The 23,184-nt window shown below is 40.8% G+C and overlaps 1 protein-coding gene across 8 annotated transcripts in view; it reads left to right on the top strand.

The window, feature by feature from the left end:
• The window catches only part of TCF12 (transcription factor 12), a 59,947-nt gene that overhangs the window by 26,822 nt on the left and 9,941 nt on the right, over positions 1-23,184 (top strand). For 7 of the 8 annotated variants that reach the window (XM_070953295.1, XM_070953296.1, XM_070953294.1 and 4 more), the window contains 7 exons: positions 990-1,054; positions 2,641-2,776; positions 3,331-3,383; positions 14,915-15,020; positions 16,710-16,846; positions 17,780-17,933; positions 19,583-19,647. In XM_070953295.1, coding sequence (XP_070809396.1) covers positions 990-1,054; positions 2,641-2,776; positions 3,331-3,383; positions 14,915-15,020; positions 16,710-16,846; positions 17,780-17,933; positions 19,583-19,647 — 716 coding nt within the window. Of the gene's footprint in view, positions 1-989; positions 1,055-2,640; positions 2,777-3,330; positions 3,384-14,914; positions 15,021-16,709; positions 16,847-17,779; positions 17,934-19,582; positions 19,648-23,184 lie in introns of those variants that run through there. The other variant, XM_070953301.1, reaches the window with a different exon arrangement.

Genomic DNA, 23,184 nt, shown 5'->3' with positions numbered 1-23,184 from the left:
ATATGACATAACTTAAGGGTTGTTTATCAGTTGGAGCTGGGCTTTTGATTTATGGGAAGAAAATGCTCAGACAGGTTAACGTGAACAGCAGGGTTAATATTGTTTGAGAAAAAATGGGCCTGCTGGGTATTATTTTCCTTAGTTGGCGTCTGGCAGTTTTTGGAGCACTTAATTGCTTGACTGGGTAACTGTTATTGGTTTTGATTTTGATTATGGATATGAATTTGTTCTTATGAGGAAAGTTGAGATAGAAATCAGGTTAGTTGCATCCAAAATCCATGAAACGGGGTCCTCAATTTGCAGTTTCACTGTGTGCCTGCCTGGCCAACAAAATGTGTTTGATGAACCTCATCAGGAGACATTTTTATTGCGGGGTTATGAGACTGAGACCCAACCCTGTACCTTGGGGGGAGAAATACACACATTTATTATTTTAGAAGGTGATGGCATGATAAAGTATATGATAGATAACCTTCATTACCATTTTTTGTGTCTACACACTGGCACGCATGAAAACTTAAATTCTGATGCCTGCTCTTAAAAGGAAATTTTGTGTGTGTGTGTATACAAACACACACACACACACGCTGTATACACACACACACAGAGAGTCCATTTTGTATACGTAGCGGGTGGGGGAGGAAAGAGTCTTGAGAGTTAAGGAGGTTGATCCTGTATGGTGCAAAGCTATCAAGAGGCCTGAGCTAGTCCTTCTTAACAGCAACAGGCAAATGGAATTTGCTTTGCACAGGAAAATAATCTTGATCCTGAGAAGTATCAGCATGTTGTGTTTTGTATGCTATCAAGGTGTGTCAAACAGTTGGAAGTATTCTTAAGTCTTTTGTCTTCCTCCAAATTATTTACTGCTTTTGTTAAACATTGTGCTGGTTTTTAATTTATATTCCCTTTTAAAATGTAAAATTCTGTCATTAGGAAGTTCTCAGTATGTCTATAATGGGCATTCATTTTTAAGTTTGTTTGCTTTCTAGGAAAAGCCTCTGAGAGGAGTCAGTTTCCAATGTTTGGTCAAGATGCCGGGCTCTCAGGCTGTCAGGTAGATCTGCCATTTAAAGAGTTGCCATTAGTTTTTTTTTTCTCTTTGAAATTCTTAATACAAATTACACACACACACACACACATTCCTACACTTTTACAATATAGTAGTAACAGATGAACACATTATCTTTATATTTCAAGGCTGTTGAAGTTGTGACAGAACAAAGTTTCCTGTATTATTTATTAGATTTCTGTTTTATCCTTCCTCCAAGAAGCTCCAGACAGTGTATGTGGCACTCCTACTTTTTCTCAAAAATTGTGAAAATTTTTATAATTTTGTGGAGCAGTTTGGGCTGAAGGAAAATGACCAGATCTCCCCATTCTCAGGCAAACTACCTTTCCTCAATAGCTGTGATCTGGTTTCCAGGCAGAAGAACCAGAAATTCCCAATATTATGGTGTATGTTTTTACTCAAAGATTATTAGGCTTCTTTTTACCCAGCTTTCAAAGAAATAAAATGAAAAAGTATCAGCAAATGTCAGCATTTCACTATTTAGTTGTCATTGATTGCATAATTTATTCTATTAAGAAGCTGCTATATTTTGTTTTAGACTGCGGCCTCTTCAATTTTTTCCCCTATAAAACAAAATTCCAAGCTCAATAATCTCTTGAACAGGGATTGTGTGGGAGCTTTTCAGGAAACATGGAGGGGAACTTCAAGCAGCATGCTGGAGAACGAAGGCGTCTTGTGCTAATCTGCATGTGACTGAGCAGTAAAGTCATCTTCCCTGAAGAGAATTCAAATGATACCTGACGGAAGTGCAGTTTTGTGTTCTCTTGGAGAGGGTGGTGAAAGGGTTAATTGGAGAATTTCTGCTCTAGAGACCATTGGGAAAAATCAGAAATTATTGAGGAAGATAGGAGAAGCTCCTGAGGAAGGACAGAAAAAGAGTGAAGCTTGCTTGGAAACCTAAGGAGGAAGGAAAAGCAATAGGATGCGTTAATTACATCTATATTAATTTTAATTTGGCAACCAGTAGTAATTCATATAAACTTGGTGGGTTTTTTTTCAGGAAACAGCAGGAGTAGAAAAGAAACCTTATGTCTTTGAGTAAAGCCCTTTTTAATAGCAATTAAACTTATATACTGCTCCACGATGTTTTACAGCACTCTAAGCGATTTTCAGAGTCAGCTTATTGCCCCCAACAATCTGGGTCCTTGTTTTACTGACCTCGGAAGGATGGAAGGTTAAGTCAACCTTGAACCGGTCAAGATCGAACTGCTGGCAGTCAGCAGAGTCAGCCTGCAATAATTCTGTATTCTAACCTTTGCGCCATCAGACCCTTCCTTATTGTTACTAAACTAGAAAGTTATCTAAAACTGGCCTAATACAGAGCACATTAAACCATAATATGCTCATTATTCTGTGAACTTAGTCATCATGAGTTACAAAACATAGCTTACGGATTAGTGCCTTGCATTAAACCTTTGTTTTCCAAAAAGTCTTCTGAATTTTGATAAGGATTGTTCCTTTGTCTTAATATGGGCAAACCGCAAACCTGCACAGCTATGTTTCCATTGATGATGATAATCACCTCCCACCATTATGTAAATAGAGTCAGGTATTACTTGTTTTGTTTACAGACAAGTCGGCTTCAGTCTGACATTGGCGTTGGAAGCCCAGGCCCCCTGGCTTGCTCAGGAAAAACTGGAACACCATATTATCCATTTTCCTCTGCAAATCCACGACGAAGGTCCCTTCGTGATTCATCTTCCTTTGGTGAGTCAGTCAAGTTGTGCCCCTTTTTCCCCAGGGAACACATCAGATTATAGGCTTCATTTCTTGGATAAGATACATTTCACAAAATCTTTTGAGTTAGAAATGGGAGCAAGGGAGAGGAAGATGCTGCAGAAGGGAACTGCGCTTTAATAGCCTGGAGGGTAGAAGTTGCTGATAATTGTTCCAAGTTTCTCCCTCCCCCCCTCCCTCCCATTCACACAGAATATCGCGCGCGCGTGTGTGTGTGTGTGTAAAAGATTTTCTAGTCTGGATAATAGTGTAAATTGCTTACTTCCTCATCAGATTTAACTGTTCAATTTAATTATCTAATAATTCAGTGTTATAGAAAGGAATTTGTTGTAATTTATACTGAGAAAGCACATTTGGAATGTCCTTCATATTACAAATTCAGGACTATTCTGATGATAGCTATTGAAGGACCTCACCCAGTGGCTTCAAGTAGACCTTCTGAGTTCTCTTTGCACTGTGTTGTGTCACTTTATTTCAATACTGCTACATTTTCCTATTAATTAAAGCATTTTTTTTCTGTGCAGATTCTCTGCAGACAAAAAAAGTAAGGAAGGTGCCTCCTGGTTTGCCGTCTTCTGTAAGTCCTAGAGGTTTTTAACCTTTTAATTAGAAGCACACACTTATATATCTAACTTTCTTAGTCATAAAGATTCAAGATTGTCAGCAAGGAAGGAGACAAATTAAAAAATGAAATTGGAATGCAATCCTGTGGCCGTTTATGCAGAAAGAAAAAGTGTTGTGCATAGGTTGCCTTAGATTTGAACAGAGAAAGAGGATTCCAGAGAGATCTGTGATTATACAGAGGGGGAGCAACAAACTCATTAAGCATTAAGAACAAAAGTTTTTGAGGTGGTAATACTGAGACAGAGTAGAGGGCAGGTCCCAGGTCTGGTCCTCCCATTAAATCTAGGATTTTTAGAGTTGCCAGCAGCAATTTGTGGAACTCCTATTCAGTTTTACCTGCTAGTTCCTGTAATCCAAGGGGAAAGGAGTGTCCCAGGAACTGTCTCTTGATATACATCTTTTGATGTTTAATTAGCCATTATGTTGCTGAACAGGAGGACAGAGATTAATAGCAGAAAACGGTAAAATTTACATTGCTAATGATCCCAGTGATATTGAAGACCTTGAAATTCGATTGGTAGGACACGTACAGCTCAGCTTGATTCAATAGGACTGAGGTTGCATAAATATGCATAAATCACCAAGTCTGATGCTTATTGTGAAGCCCTGGTGAATTTTCAAGTCTTCATTAAGCCTTTTCTAACTTGAGCTGAGCATCAGAAAGGCTTTCAAGCAGCCAGTTTGTTGATCCTCTTGCACATTTTTTTTATCCGTTGAGAATAAAAGGCTGATGAAAAATGGTTTGGAGGGCTTGGTAAAAAGATCATTATCAACTATGATAATCTTACGCATTGGAAGTTTGAAATATTAACCATATTTCATTCAGTAAAGTAAGAAAATTGTTAAATGTATCTGCATTTAAAATCCATATCAGATAAAAGCAGGGCCCTTTATCCCCCCCCCCCCTTTCAGAGCACACAAGAACTCACTTCTTTGTTGTGCAAATGGAGGTATTGAGCTTTTATTCAGCAGCGCTTGGATGAGTTATAGCTCAAGAGTTGTGCAGGGTGAATTGGATGTGCTGCTGCTGTTCAGGGCAGGAGCGAAGCCAGTGGGGCCCCCACAGTGCTGATCAGAGTGGAAGTTGGAGCTGCAACATGCTTCCGTGCATCTTCTCCTTTGCAGCTGCTCCTCCTCCTCCTCTTCCTTCTCCCAGATGCAAGATGCTGCAATTAACCTGGAAGCCCGGCTTAATGCTGGACACCCTCAGAAAAGCAGCTTCAGCATAAGCACCTGGCATGATAAGCTTCCTGATAAAGTCAGGAGCAGAGAGCCAACCATTATCCCTAAATATAGGAACCTTCCCCTCCTCTTCTGTTCCCAAGAGAAATTTAAAGCTACTCCAAGTTACTTTTTATGATATTTTTAATTACTACATTTGAATGACACATACCATGTAGTAACTTGGAAAAGAAAGTCTACCATAGATAATTAACACCTGAACCTGTGCATAATAGTCATGCACACAAAGATAGATGACCCTTTCTGCCATTCTTTAAAAGCTCCATTACTAGCTCTGATCTTGCCTTAAGGTAAAGGTAAAGGTTCCCCTCGCACATATGTGCTAGTCGTTCCCGAATCTAGGGGGCGGTGCTCATCTCCATTTCAAAGCCGAAGAGCCAGCGCTGTCCAAAGACGTCTCGGTGGTCATAAACTAGATTTTGCCTAGATTAAAGCAAATTCCTTCGTTAAATTATACTTTGGTTTTCGATATTGAATAGTAATGGCCATCTCTGCATAAACAGAGAATGCTAAGCTGTTGCATATCAATTGCTGAACAATTCAGGCTCGTGTGAAACTAATGCATAAGCCCAGCTAAACCCGGTACTGAAGTGTTTCAAATCCCATCCTCTATAGCTCTGAGGAAATAATCCCCACTTCTTTATGAAATGTTGAATGTGAATGTCTTGGTTGGACCAAGAACTCCTGTCTGCCCCAAGGGGTTCTGCTCCTTTTCCCAACTACCTGTTGGAAAAGGTTTTACCCAGTGCTGGGAGGCTGGGAGTTCTCTTTTCCACTGAGTAAAGACTCTATGCTTGAAAGAACATGGGAAACTTTGAATAAAAAGCCAAAACTGGCCATACTTGTTTTGTTGTCATATATTCTATGCAGGGTTTCTTGATAAGATGCAAGCTCTGCTTAATGCAAGGTGAATCTGACATATTAAAAAGGGGGTGGGGGAAATAAGCTGCAAATATATCTTAGAAAGAATTTGCCGTTTGCAATGCTAGGATCATCCAGTGAGGCTAAATTGGTTAAGAAAAATGGTGCTGTCTCACTTCTCAGTACTTTGTCGGATGCTGGCTAGTGCCTGCACTAATGGGAAAACATGAATATATCTTTTTTCTCGTTCTTATTGGAGAAACACTAACTATTCAGAAAAAGACTAGGGCATTTTATCAGATCATGGAACCAATAGGGATGAAAGAGAGGTTCTTAAAGATTTGGCTTGATTGTTTTCTTTTCATGTTGTACAAATGTTCTTATTCTGTTATAAATGGTGCTAAAATATAAGAGTAATCATTTGCTTTCTTGGTTTTGCAGCAAAATGTTCTTATTCCTGGACATATAAATGATAATGGAATATTTAATCTGTTCCTTGAATCACTTTCTGTGCTTATCTATTAAATATGGTTTAAAATCCTAAGAAGCATTTGTGTTAATGGTGCTGTTGCTTTTGAGATCTTCAGTTAAGCCATTTGTATGTGTGGCTGTCTACATTGCATACTGTAAAGCTCTGTGTAAATAAATGCATGTTTCTAAGATGGAATCCAGATGGGTGGGGGCCACTGAACAGATGGAGTTGGACCTTCTGTTCTTTGTAGGCGTCCAACATCCCTGCCCAATGACTGTCCAACTTCTGCTTGAAGACATCCAAGAAAAATATCCCTGCTGTCTTGGCAGGATTGGTTCTGTTGCCAGATGTTTTAGTTGTTAGGAACTCTTTAACATACATGCAGGTGTTGCTATATGCCAAGACACCTTGTGATAGACGTTAGCCATAGAATGTGGCAATTTGCTTCTATTTCTTCATGCGCATTTTCATTAGGCATTAAAATATTCTCACAACAGAATAGGTTTAGATTATACAGCAATCTATGGGAATCAGTCAAAACTGCATCTGTCTATGATAGGCTGAGTTGTAATTTAATCTGAATTGGTGAAATATTTGTCAAAAGAATTGAGCCGAGCAGCCTAAATTGCTGGAACCAATCCATTACAGAAGAACTCTCTCGAGACAAGGACTGGCTCAAAGTATGAACCTGCTTAGCTGTTAGAGGGTCTGTTCACATCCACTTTCCTATTTTAACCGTTGCCTTCTACTGGTGGGCAACACATTTGTGGGACAGAGCATAATTGTTGGCGCACATTGGAATAAATCAATGGGCTCCTTCGGGGGGAGCATGTATATACTCTGCATGGGTTCCAGCATGTGTGAACCAGACATTTTGAGCTCTTCTCGGGACAGAGTAGACAAAAAACTTACACTGGCTTCAAAGACCCTCTGTATTTAGGTATGTATTTATTTCTCATAAACTACCCTTTCTCAACCTGTAGAAATCTTTGCTAGTCATCTCTGTTAGTGGGCAATTCAATGCTTAACACATTGTAAGCCGCCCTGAGTCTCCGGAGAAGGGCAGCATATAAATCAATTTAAAAAAAAAAAAAAAAAAGACATTTGTTTCCACCTGTGTGGATACCTCCCAGGATGTTTGGATGGCTGCATGGAGCAGAAGGTCCAGAATTCTGTCATCCTCTTTTCAGTAGAGCTGGAAACAAAGAAAGGACGGAGTTTCTCCACAGTCCTCCTACCCTCAGTCTAGCTTTTCCTTGTTTGGCAGTGCAGTCTGTCCTCTGTTGCTCTCTTTGTGGGCCAAGAAAACTCCCCAGGCCTATTTATGTGAGCATGTATGTGGCTGAGGATTCTAGCTGCTAAGAAGCTGTTTATAATTCAGCTGCGCTGATCATTTTTATTTTAGTTGTATTCCACCTGTCCTTCAGTGATCTTTGTCTTCCTCCTCCTATTTTCCTCCCAAACAAGAAATCGCTGGGCTGGGCTGGGCTGGGCTGGGCTGGGCTGAAATAGTGTGACTGGCCCAAAGTCTTCAGGGCTCTTCCATGGTCAAGGAGAGACTGGACCCTGAGTCTCCCGCTCCTGGTTCAGCACTATACCGCTGTGTAGCTCTATTTTTGGAGTTTAATTTTGGAAAGTTCATGTTTCAAGTAAAGTTCATGTTTCAAGGAAAAAATAAAATCATTGGTTAAATTAAAAACAAAAACTTTCTGGTAACTTCTAGAATTTTACAGTGACAGCTGCCTATAAATGAAATAAAGTATTAAGCTCTGAATATCTAGTTAGACTGGGAAAGATTGAGGGCAAAAGAAGAACAGGATGACAGAGAACGAGATAGCTGAATGGAGTCACTGAAGCAGTAGGCATGAGCTTAAATGGACTCCAGAGGATGGTAGAGGACAGGAAGGCCTGGGGGAACGTTGTCCATGGGGTTGCGATGGGTTGGACATGACTTTGCAATTAACAACAACAACAATCAAGTTAGAGGCGACTGAAAAAAAGTTGACTATTATTAGTAAATAGATTATTAGTACTATGTATAAAACAGAGTTTAAATGATTTTTAAAATACCAAAATACTTGACTAGTTTAAATCTAAAAAATTAATACATTTTCTGCTATCTAGGTTCTCCTGCCGTCTGCCTACAATTCAGTCTTAGGCAAAGAGACCAGATTGGGAAAAGTTGCAGCAGCCTTTAGAGAGAGCCGATGGGAGAAGTGCAGCCAGTCAGGAGGTCTTGTCTCATTTTATTAAAACAAAAGGATTAGCTGGCTCAGTGGTGTCGTAGGGGCTTTGGAGTTCAAAAGAAACAAAAAAATGGGGTTGGGATTAGCTGGAATCTAATGTCCTTTTAAGTGAAGTTCAGATTTTTACATTCCTAACCGAATGGATTCCTTGTTGTGTTATCATGACAAAACCACCCTGGGGTAAATCTGAAAGACCGTTTCAGAGGAGCCTGGCTATCTTAATATGCACTCACCCCATTTTGCTGTCTGAGATGGTTCAGTCCTGCTTTGCATACATTTGTTCCAAAGTACATCCATATGTGCTTCCTTCACCCCTGAAGAGCCGCTGTATTTCATTCGGTGAATTTGACATCACGGATGGGCACCAGGCCTGGGACTGTAGCAGTGCAGTTTCCCAGGCAGGCATGTATTGCGCATACCGAATACCTGGAATGAGCAGCACTTCTCTCATGTATTACTACTCTGGGAAAACGGTGAGGTTTTCTTTCTTTTGTTCAGGGAGTCGCCACAATCTCCCGGGTCACTCTGAAGGTCGCCTCAGCAAGCCACGCGGTACGCCTGCCGGCATAAACTGGAGCCTTTTCAGCCATGTTCTTCAGGGCAGGGTGGATTTTCTGACAGGCCTGCCATTGATTTATAGATGCCATTCTGATGCCAGTTCAATATTGTGCTCTTCAAGACGTGAGCGGTATAGTCAGAGTTGCCTCTGAACGATTTCTAGGACTGCTGGGCGATCGGTCTGCTCTTTCCAATCTGGAGTTTCAGATACTCTCAGGATTGACTACCAAATGCTTTGAGGGAGGAGTTAGTGTATGTAATATTGTTCAAAAATTTGAGTTAATATTTATATCAAAAATAATTATTCTATTCTAACCAGGAATGATGATGCTCCCTGTTCAGAAACAGAAGACTCTAAAATAGGGATTTCTTGTTAATTAGTATGATATAAATTGCATGTATGATTATTGCATACCATATAATAGAACTTGCACATTTTATGGGAGACATAAGCTTGTTTCCAGGTTCTGATACCAACATTTGCTTCAGACAAAGCAGAGATTCAGTCCAGTGTCATTTGCAATGTGTCGTGCAAAATTTGTTTTAGATGCAAAATATTTCAACTTTTAATCTTTTACATCTACAGATAATCTCCAGTTACTGTCTAATCTTTTCTACTCATTGATGGGGATTGTGAGATCTCCTTGGATAGTGGAGTTTTTATTTGAAGCCATTTTAGCAAACACTGAATAGTTCTGGATTGACATCTTCGTGACAGCTCAGACTCACTAAGAAATGCAGATTGGTGGCAGGGACTGGAGGGAAATTGCTTGTTCTTTTTAGTGGTTTCTCCAGTGAAAAGCGAATTACTACAGATGTGATTTTGTTTCCTTCCTTCCTCTGCTAAAATCATTTGGAAGCTGAACTGAGAAGTCAAATCACATTTACTTCTCCCAGAGTCGTAACATTACAGCTTGTGTGAAATATTGATTTTACTCTTCCTTGAGCACAGGCCGTTCCCCTTTGTTCTGGGGGGAAGGGAGTGCTTTAATGTTATTCAGCATTTTCAGGCATATGGCAGAGGAGGAAAGTGATCCTAAAGTCTGGCAGGGCTGGAGACTTCAGAGCATCTGCTTGTTGCTTTTCAGGAGCGACTTTTGTGAACTGGAACAGTTAGAAAATTAAATGAGAAGTCCCCTTCTTAGTATTCCTTAACCATGTGACACTGGCCTTCAGGAAGTTTTAAACATTGGGGGCGAGTGGAAGAAAACTAAGGTGTACTGAAGCATTAATGTTCTGATAAAATCATTGGAAGCGCTGGCTTCTATTTGGTCATGATTCAAGTATGGTTAAACCTTGAGAGGGAGAACTCTTAGAGAAACTGCTGTTAAGAATTGATCTCAATTCTATCCATTGTTTTGTTCATAGCGTTTTACCAATTAGTTAATAGATTGCTTCAGAACATTAAATAAAAAGGGTTTTTAAAGCATTGTTCTATATCAACAGTTGTTGATGTTTAACAATTGCTGCTCGGTGATAAACCCAAGTGTATGGCAGTCTGGCAGCCATCTGAGTTGGGAAATGCTGAGCTGGCTTTTGGGGGTACGGCTTTGTTCAGATCCGTAGCTGTCCTTGACCTGGCTGCGGCTTAGAAGATTCTGAATAGTCACAACAGAGGCTCTTCTAGTTATATGTGGAAATACAGCTGCTGAAATACACTTGCAAGGAACATTTCTTGAGAATTGATACTTTTTAAAGTTTTGCAGATTACCTTAAAAAATACTCTCTTAAACTACAACCTGGATTTTAATCACACACTTTTAAAAAAGGTGTTTGGGCAATGCAAATTTTAGGAAAAACAATTTAATCTCTGAGCAGAGTTGCTTTTCCACTTTCATTTAATACTTGGAAAAAGAAGACTACAGTGTAAAGAATAGAAAGGGGTTCCTATTGGGCATATTTTCATCCCCCAGACTGCTTTGTACAATGGAGTTAAACAGTGGCACTCTTGCAGAAGTCTTATTGCTTTACTAGGACATGCTATTTATTATTTTTTTTACTACTTTACAATAAAAATTCATTTTTCTGTAAGAAGATTGTAGAGAATAGTGCATACTCATAACACTTCTATCTTTAAAGTGTATGGCACAGTATGCCAAAAGCCTTACACTTCAGTGGCGTCCAGGTAGATTTGGGTGATCATTCAGTGCACCCTTGGGCGTTGGTTCCCTCCCTGCCATCCTTTGGGCTGATTCTTCCTGGCTCCGTCGGGATGGCTCCCTCTCCCACTGTGGCTGTAAGCTTTGGGACCGGCTGCCCAGCAATGGTGCCTTTTTAAGCGCGGTTCTTGGCAACCTGAATTTTGAACTAAGCATGTAAAGGCTTCAAGCTCTTTTGCTCGGCATCACCACAACAGTCCTCTTTGGAAGAAAAAGAACTGCATTTCCCATGTAGCAGAGATTACACGTGATCTCAATTAAACCAATCACATGTGTCAGGAGGATTACAGATGGTGAGCCTTCTTGAAATGTCCTTTTCTTTCCTTCTCACTGCAGGAAACATTCATTCATTGTATTTATTTCTTAGAGAAGATGCAGAAAGCCCCGAACACATGGGTTGTAAATCTGGGGTTCCATACATGGAGCTATGTTGGAATCATTCTCTCGTCGCCCCACAATAATCCCTCCTTTTCCATAGCAGCAAAGGTAGTTGCCTTCAGGAGGGTTGAAGGGAACGAGAGTTCCTGGGAGCTTAGGAGAATTTGGGGGAATCCCAGGAAGTTGAAATTTCTCCTTGGCTGGACAATTGGATTTTTATTAAACAAAATAACTCAAGCTGCAGGAGGAGGACCTGAACTGCTCAGGAAATGATGTGAATAGCAGCTGTGAGGCCACCCAGAAGAACCGTCCTTCACATACACCCTCCCGACTCTCATTTTCTGGTGGCCACCAGTAGGAGGAGGCTACCCAGTGCCAGATGAGGCATGTCTCCTCCTCCAACTCCTCGAAGGTCCTCTTCCGGGGGCTAGTAGTTTGGTTCTCCAAGTGTTTCATATAAGATGTATTTTCCCATTGTTTCAAGCAGAAAACGGGCCATAAATGTGTATTTCAGTGTGAGCAACGACCAGTCACTGGTTACTGGTGTGAGTACAATTTTGAAAAAGCAGCTCAATCAGCTGGCTTCTATACTGGAAGAGAACTTGCATAGCTGTGTGTAGACAAACTGCCACCCGGGTCTGTTTTTAGTAGTATTTGGGTTCTTCCATATCTCAAAATATATTCGGAGCACTTGTTTTCCACTAGGCTTTTTGGTGCTGCTTCTACAGATTTTCTTTCCTTGTTTTTTTTATTAGTAAGCCTCTGGCAACTTACTCATTTCCAATAAGTTTCTTGTAACTCCAGAGTCGCTTTACAAGGGAAATGGGCAGCATAAAAATTTAATTAATAAATAAAATTAAATAATAGTAGAATAGTCTGATTAAAAAATAAAATAATAAAAACCATTAGATGTCAGAAATTTAAAACTAGATAACGTCAGAGCTGCAACTTAAGAATTCAAGTATTTCTATCAAGTTTAAATGACACAGAGCAAAAGTAGCCTTCGGACTGCTAACAGTTAGAAGCCCATTTTCTGGGAGAGGCTCAGTTGCTTGAGGTCCCACCTTGACTTCACCTCTACCCTCAGTAGCTAAAGTGGGGAACTCTCTGTGTCTGAGAAGAGCTGAGCCAGGTATGTGATGTGGAGCCTGGAGGGGTTGGAGAGGCCCAGAAGGAACCATCCCTGCCCACTGTTCTAGCAGTTCTTTATCTCTTCTCGCCTCTGAATTGTTCCAGATATGAAGAGAAATAGGCATAGTTTTTAAAGTTGCTGAACAAAGGATACACACACCACACACAAACACGTGTAGAAACACAATAAATTTACCAAGGGCATGATTGCCCTGGTTTTTGCCTATCTATAATGGTGTGGCATCTGGACACCCAAGGAATTTTCGGCAGGCCTCCTTGAAAGACTAGCTGAACCAAGCAGGCGGTTGCATTCCTCGGTGGTTAGTAAAGAGGAGAAGGAAGATCCAGAAGAGCACAAGGAAGGTTGCTTTGCACTTGGTTAGGGTTTCTGCTCAGCCTGGGCCTGAAATGTGCTGGCAAATATCTCCATGCTGAAAATCCAAAATACCATCTTGGTCGAATTGTGGCACTAAGCGTGGAACAGGCTACTTACAGACTGCTTACTCTTTATTTATTTATTATTTATTAATTCAATTTGTATGCCGCCTCTCTCCGAAGACTCAGGGCGGCTCACAATGCATTTAAAATCATTATAAAAAACATTTAAAAATTAAAAACATTAAAACTCATTCACACCATTCATGGCCAGATCTCGCCGGATCGCAAGAGCGAGATCAACAGCCCCAGGCCTACCGGAAAAGCCAGGTCTTCACCGCTTTTCGGAAGGCCAATAGGGTGGGGATGGTCCGGACCTCAGGAGGTAACTGGTTCCAGAGAGCTGGGGCAGCCACAGAGCGGGCCCTCCCCCGCGGGACCGGTAGCTGGCATTGTTTAGCTGACGGGACCTGGAGGAGGCCAACTGTGGGATCTTACCGGTCGTTGGGAGTTATGCGGTAGAAGGCAGTCTCGAGCCATGAGCCTTTAAAGCCCTGAGCCATGTAGGGCTTTAAAGGTAATAATCAACACCTTGAATTATGACAGGAGACCAATAGGGAGTCAGTGCAGCTTGCAGAGAATTGGTGTAATGTGGGTGTACTTAGGTGCACCCACAACAGCTTGGGCGGCTGCGTTCTGGACCAACTGTAGTCTCCAAACACTCTTCAAGGGTAGCCCCATGTAGAGCGTGTTGCAATAATCTAACCGTGAGGTGAGCCTCCCGATCCAAGTAGGGTCGCAATTGGTGCACCAGGCGAACCTGTGCAAAGGTCCCCCTAGCCACTCTTACCTCTCAGTCAGCCTTCTGCTTTTACATTTTTATTTGTAAGAAGAAAATAGAATAAAACCTGTGATTAACCAGGGCAGGAGGAAAAACTGACAATCATCTGCAGGTGATCAAATGACTTGAGAGAACTGGTTTTAATTTGTGTGAGGTTCTCACTGTAACAAAGGAAACTTGCTTTTTGTTTTAGAATTGGCAGACTGTTTCCCAACATCTGGATTGAATGAAGTTGAGTTTTGCCACAAAAATTCTTTTATCTTCAAAATTCAGACTGAAAAAAGTGCAGTTTGATATTGCTGCTTGAAGGGGAGGGTTGTAGGCTGCTTAAAAACAAGGTGCAACTATCAACATCTATGGTCCACAGGAGTCTATTCTGCTGCTCTTTTCTATGCTTTTCATTAAGATCTGTGAAAACATAAAACTGTCAGAATTTCCTCTCTTCCTTGTTCAAAATATAGCAGAAGAATCTCGGGGCTACTTCTAAGAATAATGGATCCTCCCTGTCTCGCCTCTCTCCTCACATGCTAGTACAGGTAGCACTCAACTTACAACCATTTATTTAGTGACCGTTTGAAGGTGCAACAGCACTGAAAAGAGTGACTAATGACTATTTTTCATGCTTACGACTTGCAGCATCCCCATGGTCATGTGATCAAAATTTGGACACTAGCCAACTGGCTCAAATTTATGACAGTTGCAATATACTGGGGTCCTGTGATCCCCTCCATGGGGAAGCCAGATTCACTTAATTACCATTACTTAAAAACTGTGATAAGAAAGTAAATTTGGCAAAATTCATTTAAATGTATTGCTTAACAACAGAAGCTTCAGGCTCAAGTGTGGTTGTAAGTTGACTATCTATACCAACATATTTCTAACCAAATGTAGGATTTTGTGTCGGTCCCTGTTGTTCCATTTTGCCAAGTTCTTTCTCAAGATCATCTGCCTTTTTTCAGTAACTGCTACCGTTTTCAATCCCTTGAAGGACCTCGTGCTTGCTGAGCAGAGTCAGCCCTTCAGCTTTTCTCCTTCTGCTTGCTGGAATCGGCATCTCGAGAGGGAGGTGAAGCAATTCCCCAAAAAGCATTTGCCATTTGAGACTTGTGACTTCATATTCAGCTGAGCTTCTCTCCTCCTTTTAAGCTCTGCTTGATTATGACTAGACCCTTTCAGCTGTTGTATATTTGTCCTTTTCTCCCTTTCATTTCATGGATTTAGGTCTATGCCCCTTCTCCTAATTCAGATGACTTCAATAGAGAATCTCCAAGTTATCCATCCCCTAAACCACCAAGCAGTATGTTTGCTAGCACTTTTTTGGTACAAGGTAAGAAAGATTTTGCTGATATTTTCAAAGTAGATATGAGAGAAAAGGAATAAATAGCATTAGTAATCAAATAAATGAGAGTATAATTTATTTTGTTTATGCTGTCTGAAGTCAAGAGTATCATGATATTCATAGGATGTGAATTGGTAATAGCAGTTTAAGGGCATATCATAAAGTAGATCTGATTAGCATTTATTTTTCTTATGGTTTGAGCACTTAAAATAGACAGCTAGTCTTTCATTTTATGACATTTCTGGCCCTTATGAAATAACTGCAAACAGCATAGTTGTTCCCAGGAGCTAAAGAAGGTAATCTTATCAGTCTTGACTTTTTTTGGATTCTTGGATGTTTAGCCTGCTTCTTAGTCACAATGTTTCCAAGGAGGTGAGCATAAAATTCAGAACATTGTTAGGTAAAACAAAATTAAAAGAGGACTGGCAAGCAACAATTGCAGCTGTTTGTACCAACAAGGTTTACAGTGGTTACCATATTTTTCGGAGTATAAGACACACCTTTTCACCCCAAAAAAGAGATTGAAAATCTGTGTGTATCTTATACTCCGAATGTAGCCCTGCCCAGCTTCTCAAACGGAGGTTTCAGAGGCTGCAAAAAACATCAGAAACATCAGAAAAAACATCAGAAACAAAGCTTCCAAAAAGAAGCCCCCAAACAGAGCTTCAGAAAAGAAGCCCCCAAACAGAGCTTCAGAGGCTTTTTTTCTGAAGCTCTGTTTCGGAGGCTTTCAGAGGCAGAAAAGAAAGTTTTTTCTGAAATGGAGTTTCAGAAGTTTCAGAGGCAGGAAAAAAAAGCAAGGCACAGAGCTCACAACCAAGGAACCTGTTGCTAAAATTCACCTCTGGGAACAGCTGATTGGGGGTATTCTGGGAGGCCAATCCACCTGCCAATCAGCTTTTTTCTTATTTTCCTCCCCAAAAACTAAGGTGCGTCTTATACTCCAGTGCGTCTTATACTCCGAAAAATACGGTACTTGTTTCTACCTGAATCAAGTAGACTTCTTGTGCCAGTTCTATATCCTCTAGAAAAAGGATCTAATGGCAGTTGCAGTGAAAGAAGCAACTTCTTCACTACTACACACCTTAAAGCAGGGAGGTTATGTAATTATGCAGAAACTCTTGTCAATCCAGACCAAGCTGAAAAGGCCAACCCAAGATTCTGAAAATATGTTTGCCAGGACACATATCAGTGTCAGATCCATTTCTTATTTTTTCAGTTTCTCCTTTAAGAAATTAGGTTCTCACAGTTACACAACACACTGTTCTTCTGCACAGCTTTTGTGTGCTTGGGATTGGGTTGTCCTTGGCTAGTGTATAGGCCTCAGACAATTCACAGAAAGTACTTGGAGTGTTCTTCTGATTTCTGTTTACATCGTCTACACTTGGGACAGGGGCTTCCCAGGCTCAAGGCTGGGGAAAAAGAGCCCAAAGTCCACCGAGTTGAAAGGGTGGGAGGAAAGGCCTGAGAATCACATGTCGGGGCAATTGGTCCATGGGGCAGGTGGCTCATCTGCATTCTCATCCTTTCTGAGCTACCCACCCCTCTACCGTTCTCAAGCCCTGCTCTTTGCCTGTTCCTAAATGCAGGGCAGAGCTTCTGAAGAGTAGAAACTGATAACTGTGCCTGACCAGATGCCTCAGGCCTTCTGTCTTTTATTTTCATCCAACAATAAAGATGGGACCCACATCGCTCCTGAACTTTGGAGCCCCTCCCATGGAGTGAGCCAGTCAGGTTATGGTGGAATGCTGGAAAGTTCTTCTCACCTGTCGCCCTCCGGTAGTTATGGCAGCCGACATCCCCATGAGCGCCTGGTAAGATGGTGGTAGGGAGGACGGCAGTGCCACGTGTCCCTGAATAATCGGCTAAAGTAGAGGCTGTGGGAAAATCAGTAAACCCTTTCAGTGATCTCCCTGGTGTTTTGGGAAGTCTGTGCATATAACACATTCTGTTCCTTTGTATTCTTAAATTTGTATCCATTATCCTGGAAACAGGCTGACAAATTCCTCTGGATCAGAGCAAACTCACTACTCCAGGTATGGTTCAGGGTTTTCAGGAAGTTCATCTTCCAAACTAGAAGAGCTTCTGGTCTTCAGGCATGGCATGGCACTTGTTTTGGAGTGGATGATCCAGCTGTACAGCAATTCAGATTTGTAGGGAGAAAGTGGCTTCAGAGCTTGCTTGTCTCTACACATGGTGCCTGTTGACACCTCAATTTAATAATTTGGGCCTAATTGGACCTTGGCTTCCTGTTTCACAAATGAGATTGGATGAGCATTGAGCTCCTGCACACCTTTCATTCATCCAATTGCCCATTCCATTTGAGCCCACTAAACCTAAGAATTGTAAAACTAAGTTTTAGAGTTTGTTACCAGAATCGCTGAAGTGTTACGCAGTTCAGTTATAACCAGTACCTGTAGCAGCATCTGCAGAATGATGGGACCCTAGCTTTTCTTTCCAGATGATGGAGAAAGAGAGTTTCCCATTATCTCCAAACAGCCCCACCGCCTTCATTGCCAGCATTGACTTGAATGCCTAAAAATAAAATCTCACATTCAGAGATGATTGTGGATTATTGAGGCAAGGTATCTTTCTTCCCTTTGCTTGCTTCATGAACTCTGGTTTAGTTCGGATAACCATTGTGCTCTTTGTAACTAAGAGTTTGGGGTTACTTTGAATTTTGCTAATATGAAATTGCCACTTTTGTTCCCTTCTTGCACTGTGATTCCATTTCTGCTTTTTCCTAGAGTTGTCCTCCTCATTCAGCCTCACCAACAGATGGAAGCACTAGCCTTCCGCCAATGTCCAGCTTCCACCGGGGCAGTAGCAGTAACTTATTATATGCTGCCGCTGCTGCCTCTCATACTCCACCAGTCAACGGATCAGAGAGCAGTGTGCTTGGTAAGATCTTGGAGTCCTAAAATTGTCCATAAAATTTATATCTAGTTTAGTTACAGTTAAGTTGTGATGGTATAAATTATCTGCTAAAACGTAAAAAGGATTTGTCAGCTGGCAAGACTTATAATGTTGGTATTTTTAGAGTCGGAATATTTTCACATCACAATTTGATCTCTACTCTGAAAGCACAGCCTAGAAAACATTTTTCATACTTGTGGATCTATTCACGAAGCTGATGTGATGGCATTGTATGTCGATCTGGATATTATTTCTGCACTGCTCCAAAATAAATGTGCGACAGACAATTTTTTTAAAAAAAGTGATTGGACCAGAAATCATTTGTCTTTTATTGTAGTTAAAATATGGTTATAACTTCTATTCAGGAAGAACATATATTTACCTAATAAGCAAGCTTCAGATTTCCCCCAAATCCCAGATTTATAGATCTTATTGAGGTGACATTTCAGCTTATTCATGCATTTGGTGTGTTTTGTGCACTCTGATTGGTGATTCTGATGTCAGGATTCCAAGGAACACCCCCAGTGAAATAAAACTCCAAGGCCTGAGGTTCCTCAAAGTTCCAATACATTAGAGATGTCATGTTGGCACATCTGGGAAAACCCGAATCTGAAAGCTTATGCCCGGGCCAGGGCATAAGATTTCTCTAAAGGATATCCAAGTCCATTCCGCATAGCATGTAATCCTCTTAATTACTCTGTCAGAGAAATTCAGGATGTTTTAGATTGAGGTCTCCTACATTGATTGGGGATTGCAGTAAATGGGCTGTAAGGCCGTGGCACATTGACATACATTTTTAAAGCATGATAATGCTGCCTTTGAAAAGGTTGCAGATGAGCATGAGTAAGACCTATCATAGAGACACGTTGTAATTTAATTGCCATATGTGAATATTTTCTTACCTTTGTGGCACTGACGGAAAAAAATGTTTGGATTTGTGTTTTAATTCTTGACCATAATAAGACTGGGATAGGGCAGCCCATTTACCTAGGTCCCTAAAGTAGAGAATGATCACGGCACAGCTCCAAATGGAGGCGATTGCCTCTCCTTTTCGCAAGTTCTGGAATTCCATGGGATGGGAGAAAGACAATCCTATATAAATCGATTCAGTGGATGCTTTGGGGTCCTACATTTTGACTGTAGGTTGGGAAAGTTTGCTTTCCAGCCCTCTTTGAAGGAAGCCTCTTCTCTTAGCATCTTTGCAAACTAACCTTGCCTGTAGTTAAGAGGATGTGCATTCCCCAGAAGGAAGGGCCCTTTGAAAACAGCAGCTCAGAAGTAATTTCCCTTCTTGATCTCTTTCTTCCTCTCCCCCCATTCTGCTCTCTTAAATACCATCTGGGTGTTCTCGCCAGCTGCACCACATCAATATTAGAGCCTTGGTAGTACAGTGGACTAAAGCACTGTTATTAACATCTGCTTGCAATTACTGCAAGTTCAAATCTCACCAGGCTCAAGGTTGACTCAGCCTTCCATCCTTTCAAAGGTAGGTAAAATGAGGACCCAGATTGTGAGGGGCAATAAGCTGACATATATATATATATATATATATATATATATATATATATATATATATATATATATATATATATATATATATATATATATATATAGTGTTGCCTTTTTCTTTACAGCGCATAGAGGGAATCCTGCTGGAAGTTCACAGACTGGGGATGCCCTTGGAAAAGCTTTGGCCTCTGTAAGTAATTGTTTATGGAGCAATTCTGTGAAGGACCCAAACTCCATATACAAATTCCTGCCCTTCAAATTGCCTCAAGTAGATCTCAATGAAGAAACCCAGAATGCACCCGGAGGTGTCTGTGGCCAGCAACCCCAGGGTGGCTTGGATTTGAGGGGGGCATTTCCGTGAATGTGTGATTGACCCTAACCCTAAAGTTTGTTCACACCTAAAGCTCCTTTCAGGCACGTTACATGGCAGCAAAACTCTCCCTATCCCCCCTGAATAGGCAGACAGAGGGGAGTGTACCCATGGAGCCACAGAAAACAAGTTGCAAGACCCAAAACAAAATAATTATGTGCTGTAAAATTGCATTGCTGAAGGCTTTGTATTTCCAAAGACTGTCTGAAAAGCTCTCCTACTCAGGGTTGTTTCTTTAATGCCATTTATATTTTAAACCATGACCCTTGAAATATTCCTTTAGAAATCTACAACAGAGGACAGCTAATAAAATGGAGTAAGCTGTTGATTGTCCAGAGGTTAAGAAATAAATTCATCATGAGAAATACATTCTATAATTAACTGCATGGCATAGGCAGGGGTTCAGTGTTGCAGCTACCTTGCCTGTAGCAGCTTTGCCCTAAAGTTTCCTCCCCAAAGCTTCCTCCTGGGGTTGGCTCCCCCCAGAGAGGAGGCGTCTGAGTTCCATTAGAAGGTCTCCATGACAAAGAAATGGGAGGGAGATTGGATGCAGCCACAGTTTGCCAAAGGTCTAGTATGAATGGGTACTGTTAGTTGGAGGCAGAAGAGAGGAGTGTAGTGTGTGCCGAGAAACAATCCGTTTGCATAATTGGAAGATTATTTATTTATTTATTCCTTCCCTCCTCCCTCCCTTCCTCCCTTCCTTCCTTCCTTCCAGCATGTATTAGATAACAGATATAAGTATAAACATAATTATGAATACATGAAATGGATACGAATAAAAGGGAACATTAGGACAGGGATGGTAGGTACACCTGATGCGCTTATGCACACCCCTTAACAACCTCTTAGGAATGGGGTGAGGTAGACAGTCTAAGGTTAAAGTTTTGGGGGTTTGGGGAAGAAACCACAGAGTCAGGTGGTGCATGCCAGACATTGACCACTCTGTTGCTGAAGTCATATTTTCTGCAATCAAGTTTGGAGCATGTTAAGGTTATTGTTGTTGTGTTACCAACCAGCAGAGTTGATTGCACTAGTAGAGTACATTTTGCAGACCAGGATACATAGTTTGTTCCATCCAGCCGGGTTATCATGGAAAAATTTGCTGCTTGTTCTAGTGCCATCTTCACTTGGATCGTTTATCACAAACACAGTTTGTTCTATTCACATTAACTCTCGGTTTAGCTATTAACAATCATTGTTAGTTATGGTTGGCTCTGGGCCCATAACCAATGTTAAGGTTATTGTTGTTGTGTTACCAACCAGCAGAGTTGATTGCACAGAGAAACGTTGCTGAGAGCAATGAATAAGAGATAAGCAAACTGGTTTATCAAAAGCTTACTTTATAGTAGAAAAACAGTCTCATAGTCTTTAAACAAATTCCAAGTCTTTGCCAGTAAATCAGTCCAGTAGTTACAGAATCTTCTTACCCAACAAACAGTAGTTGGTTAGAATAACAAACTCACTCTGGTTCACGATGGTTGCAGATCCATCAAACAATGATTACAGATAACAACTCCTCTCAATGGTAGCTTATCATCACAGCTTCATCATCTCATCATCTTCATACACAATGGCAGCATAGCATTGCAGCTTCATCATCAACAGCAGATCATAGCAGCAACTGAACACGTTGCAGTACCTTGCTTAAATATTCTCACAACCAGTAATTATGTAATTACAACATGACTCAGCATTAAAGCCATATAATACATGTACATCTTAAAGTCACAGTACACTTATATTGCCTGTACAACATAGTTAGGCTCAAACCATATCCTAACAGAGCAGTTTACCTTAAGTTTGTATCTATTCTTTGCTCGTGTATTGTGGTTGAAGCTGAAGTAGTCATTGACAGGTAGGACATTGTAGCAGATGATTTTATGACCTATGCTTAGGTCAGACCAAAGGTGGCTTAGTTCTAAGTTGTCTAAGCCTTCTTGTCTAAGTTAAGGCAGCCCTTCACCTTGGTGCTGCTTGACATGAATCAGCAAGTCAGTTCACAAATATTCTGTGGGGCTGATTGTTGGCCTCTCAGCCCTTGCTAGAGTCGAGCAGTCCTGGGCTTTCCCTCACCTGGAGATGTGTGTTCATTGCCCTCTGCTATTCTTGAGAAAGGAGGCATGCGAATGAAGGATTCCAAATACTTTGTTCTTTAGCTTTTAACCTGTCTGATGAAGCAATAAAACCATCCTGAAATTGTAAAGCTGCTGCCTTTCTCTCCCTTTTAAATGTTGTCATTAATAGCAGAAATAAGATTGCGTCTGATGTGGTGCTTTTTAAAAAATAACAGGATGCAACATTTGTTTACGAATCTAAATACAAATTCCTTTCAAAATACTCCATGGTTAAAAAAGAAAGGTCAGATAATACGTTTGCAAAGGTCCTTTTATTTTAGATTTAAGCCTAGATAATTGCAGTCTTAATTTTAGAGCGGGAAAGAAAGAGAATTGTACACGAACGTATTTACCCAAAGCTCTCAAAGCCCAATGATATTTGGGCATGGATAATGAACTGGTGTGGATAGAAAGCAAAGAAAATCTGGGCATGTCTACCATATCTAATGTGCCTCCCTGAACATTTGCCAAACAATAATCCTATAGATGGTACCCATTGGGGGTTCCATGGTGAGAGAAGCATCTGGTTTATGTCAGTGTTTAATGCCAAATCAAAACACTTGGTTTTTAATTTAAAGAATATCAAACCAGAGGTTTTTCTTTAATGTTGTTGGTTATATCAAATCTCTTTGTCCAAACCTACGTTTTGCTTCCTATTTCCAGTTCAGAGAGCACAGCCTTTGTGCAGCTTGGATAGCTCAGGGCTCACAGTCTCTGAACAAAGAGGGAAACATTGGGAAGTTGACTATTCCAAGTGATCCTTGAATGGCTTGCATTGCTTGAGGCCCAGGGGTCCCAATGGTGTCTCAAAGGATGATGACATGGGCATTTTAAGTCTCTCCTTTGACAGCTCAGAGCCTACAGCTTCAGCCTTGGTGACTTGGCCTTTGGCAATCCTGGTGGAGTTTAAATAGTCAGATGTGCATTTAAGATAAACAGTAGAATTGGGAACTATTATATAAGAACTATAGGAACTGCATTGGGGAGAGAATCACAGGGAATTACAGTTATTGATAGAAAGGAATATTTGTCCCAAGGACTATAGGGTCCTTGGTGCTCTCTGAGTTTGGTTGTTTTCTTGCAGACGTTTAATTACCAAACTAAGTAACATCATCACCTCTTAGTAGGGAGTGTGGTTTGCTCTCAGTTACCAGGTTGAACATTTCTAAACATTTCAATTTCTTCAACCTTTGTTCAGCTGAATTTTTTAATGTGTAGATTCTAGCATATCAAATAGTTC

This window comes from Pituophis catenifer, unplaced genomic scaffold (assembly GCF_029215685.1).
Source record: "Pituophis catenifer annectens isolate HBS135680 unplaced genomic scaffold, rPitCat1.0.hap2 SCAF_14, whole genome shotgun sequence".
Taxonomy (NCBI): Eukaryota; Metazoa; Chordata; class Lepidosauria; order Squamata; family Colubridae; genus Pituophis; species Pituophis catenifer.
Note: the sequence above shows the minus strand (reverse complement) of the source record. Positions and strands in the feature narration are given on the sequence as shown.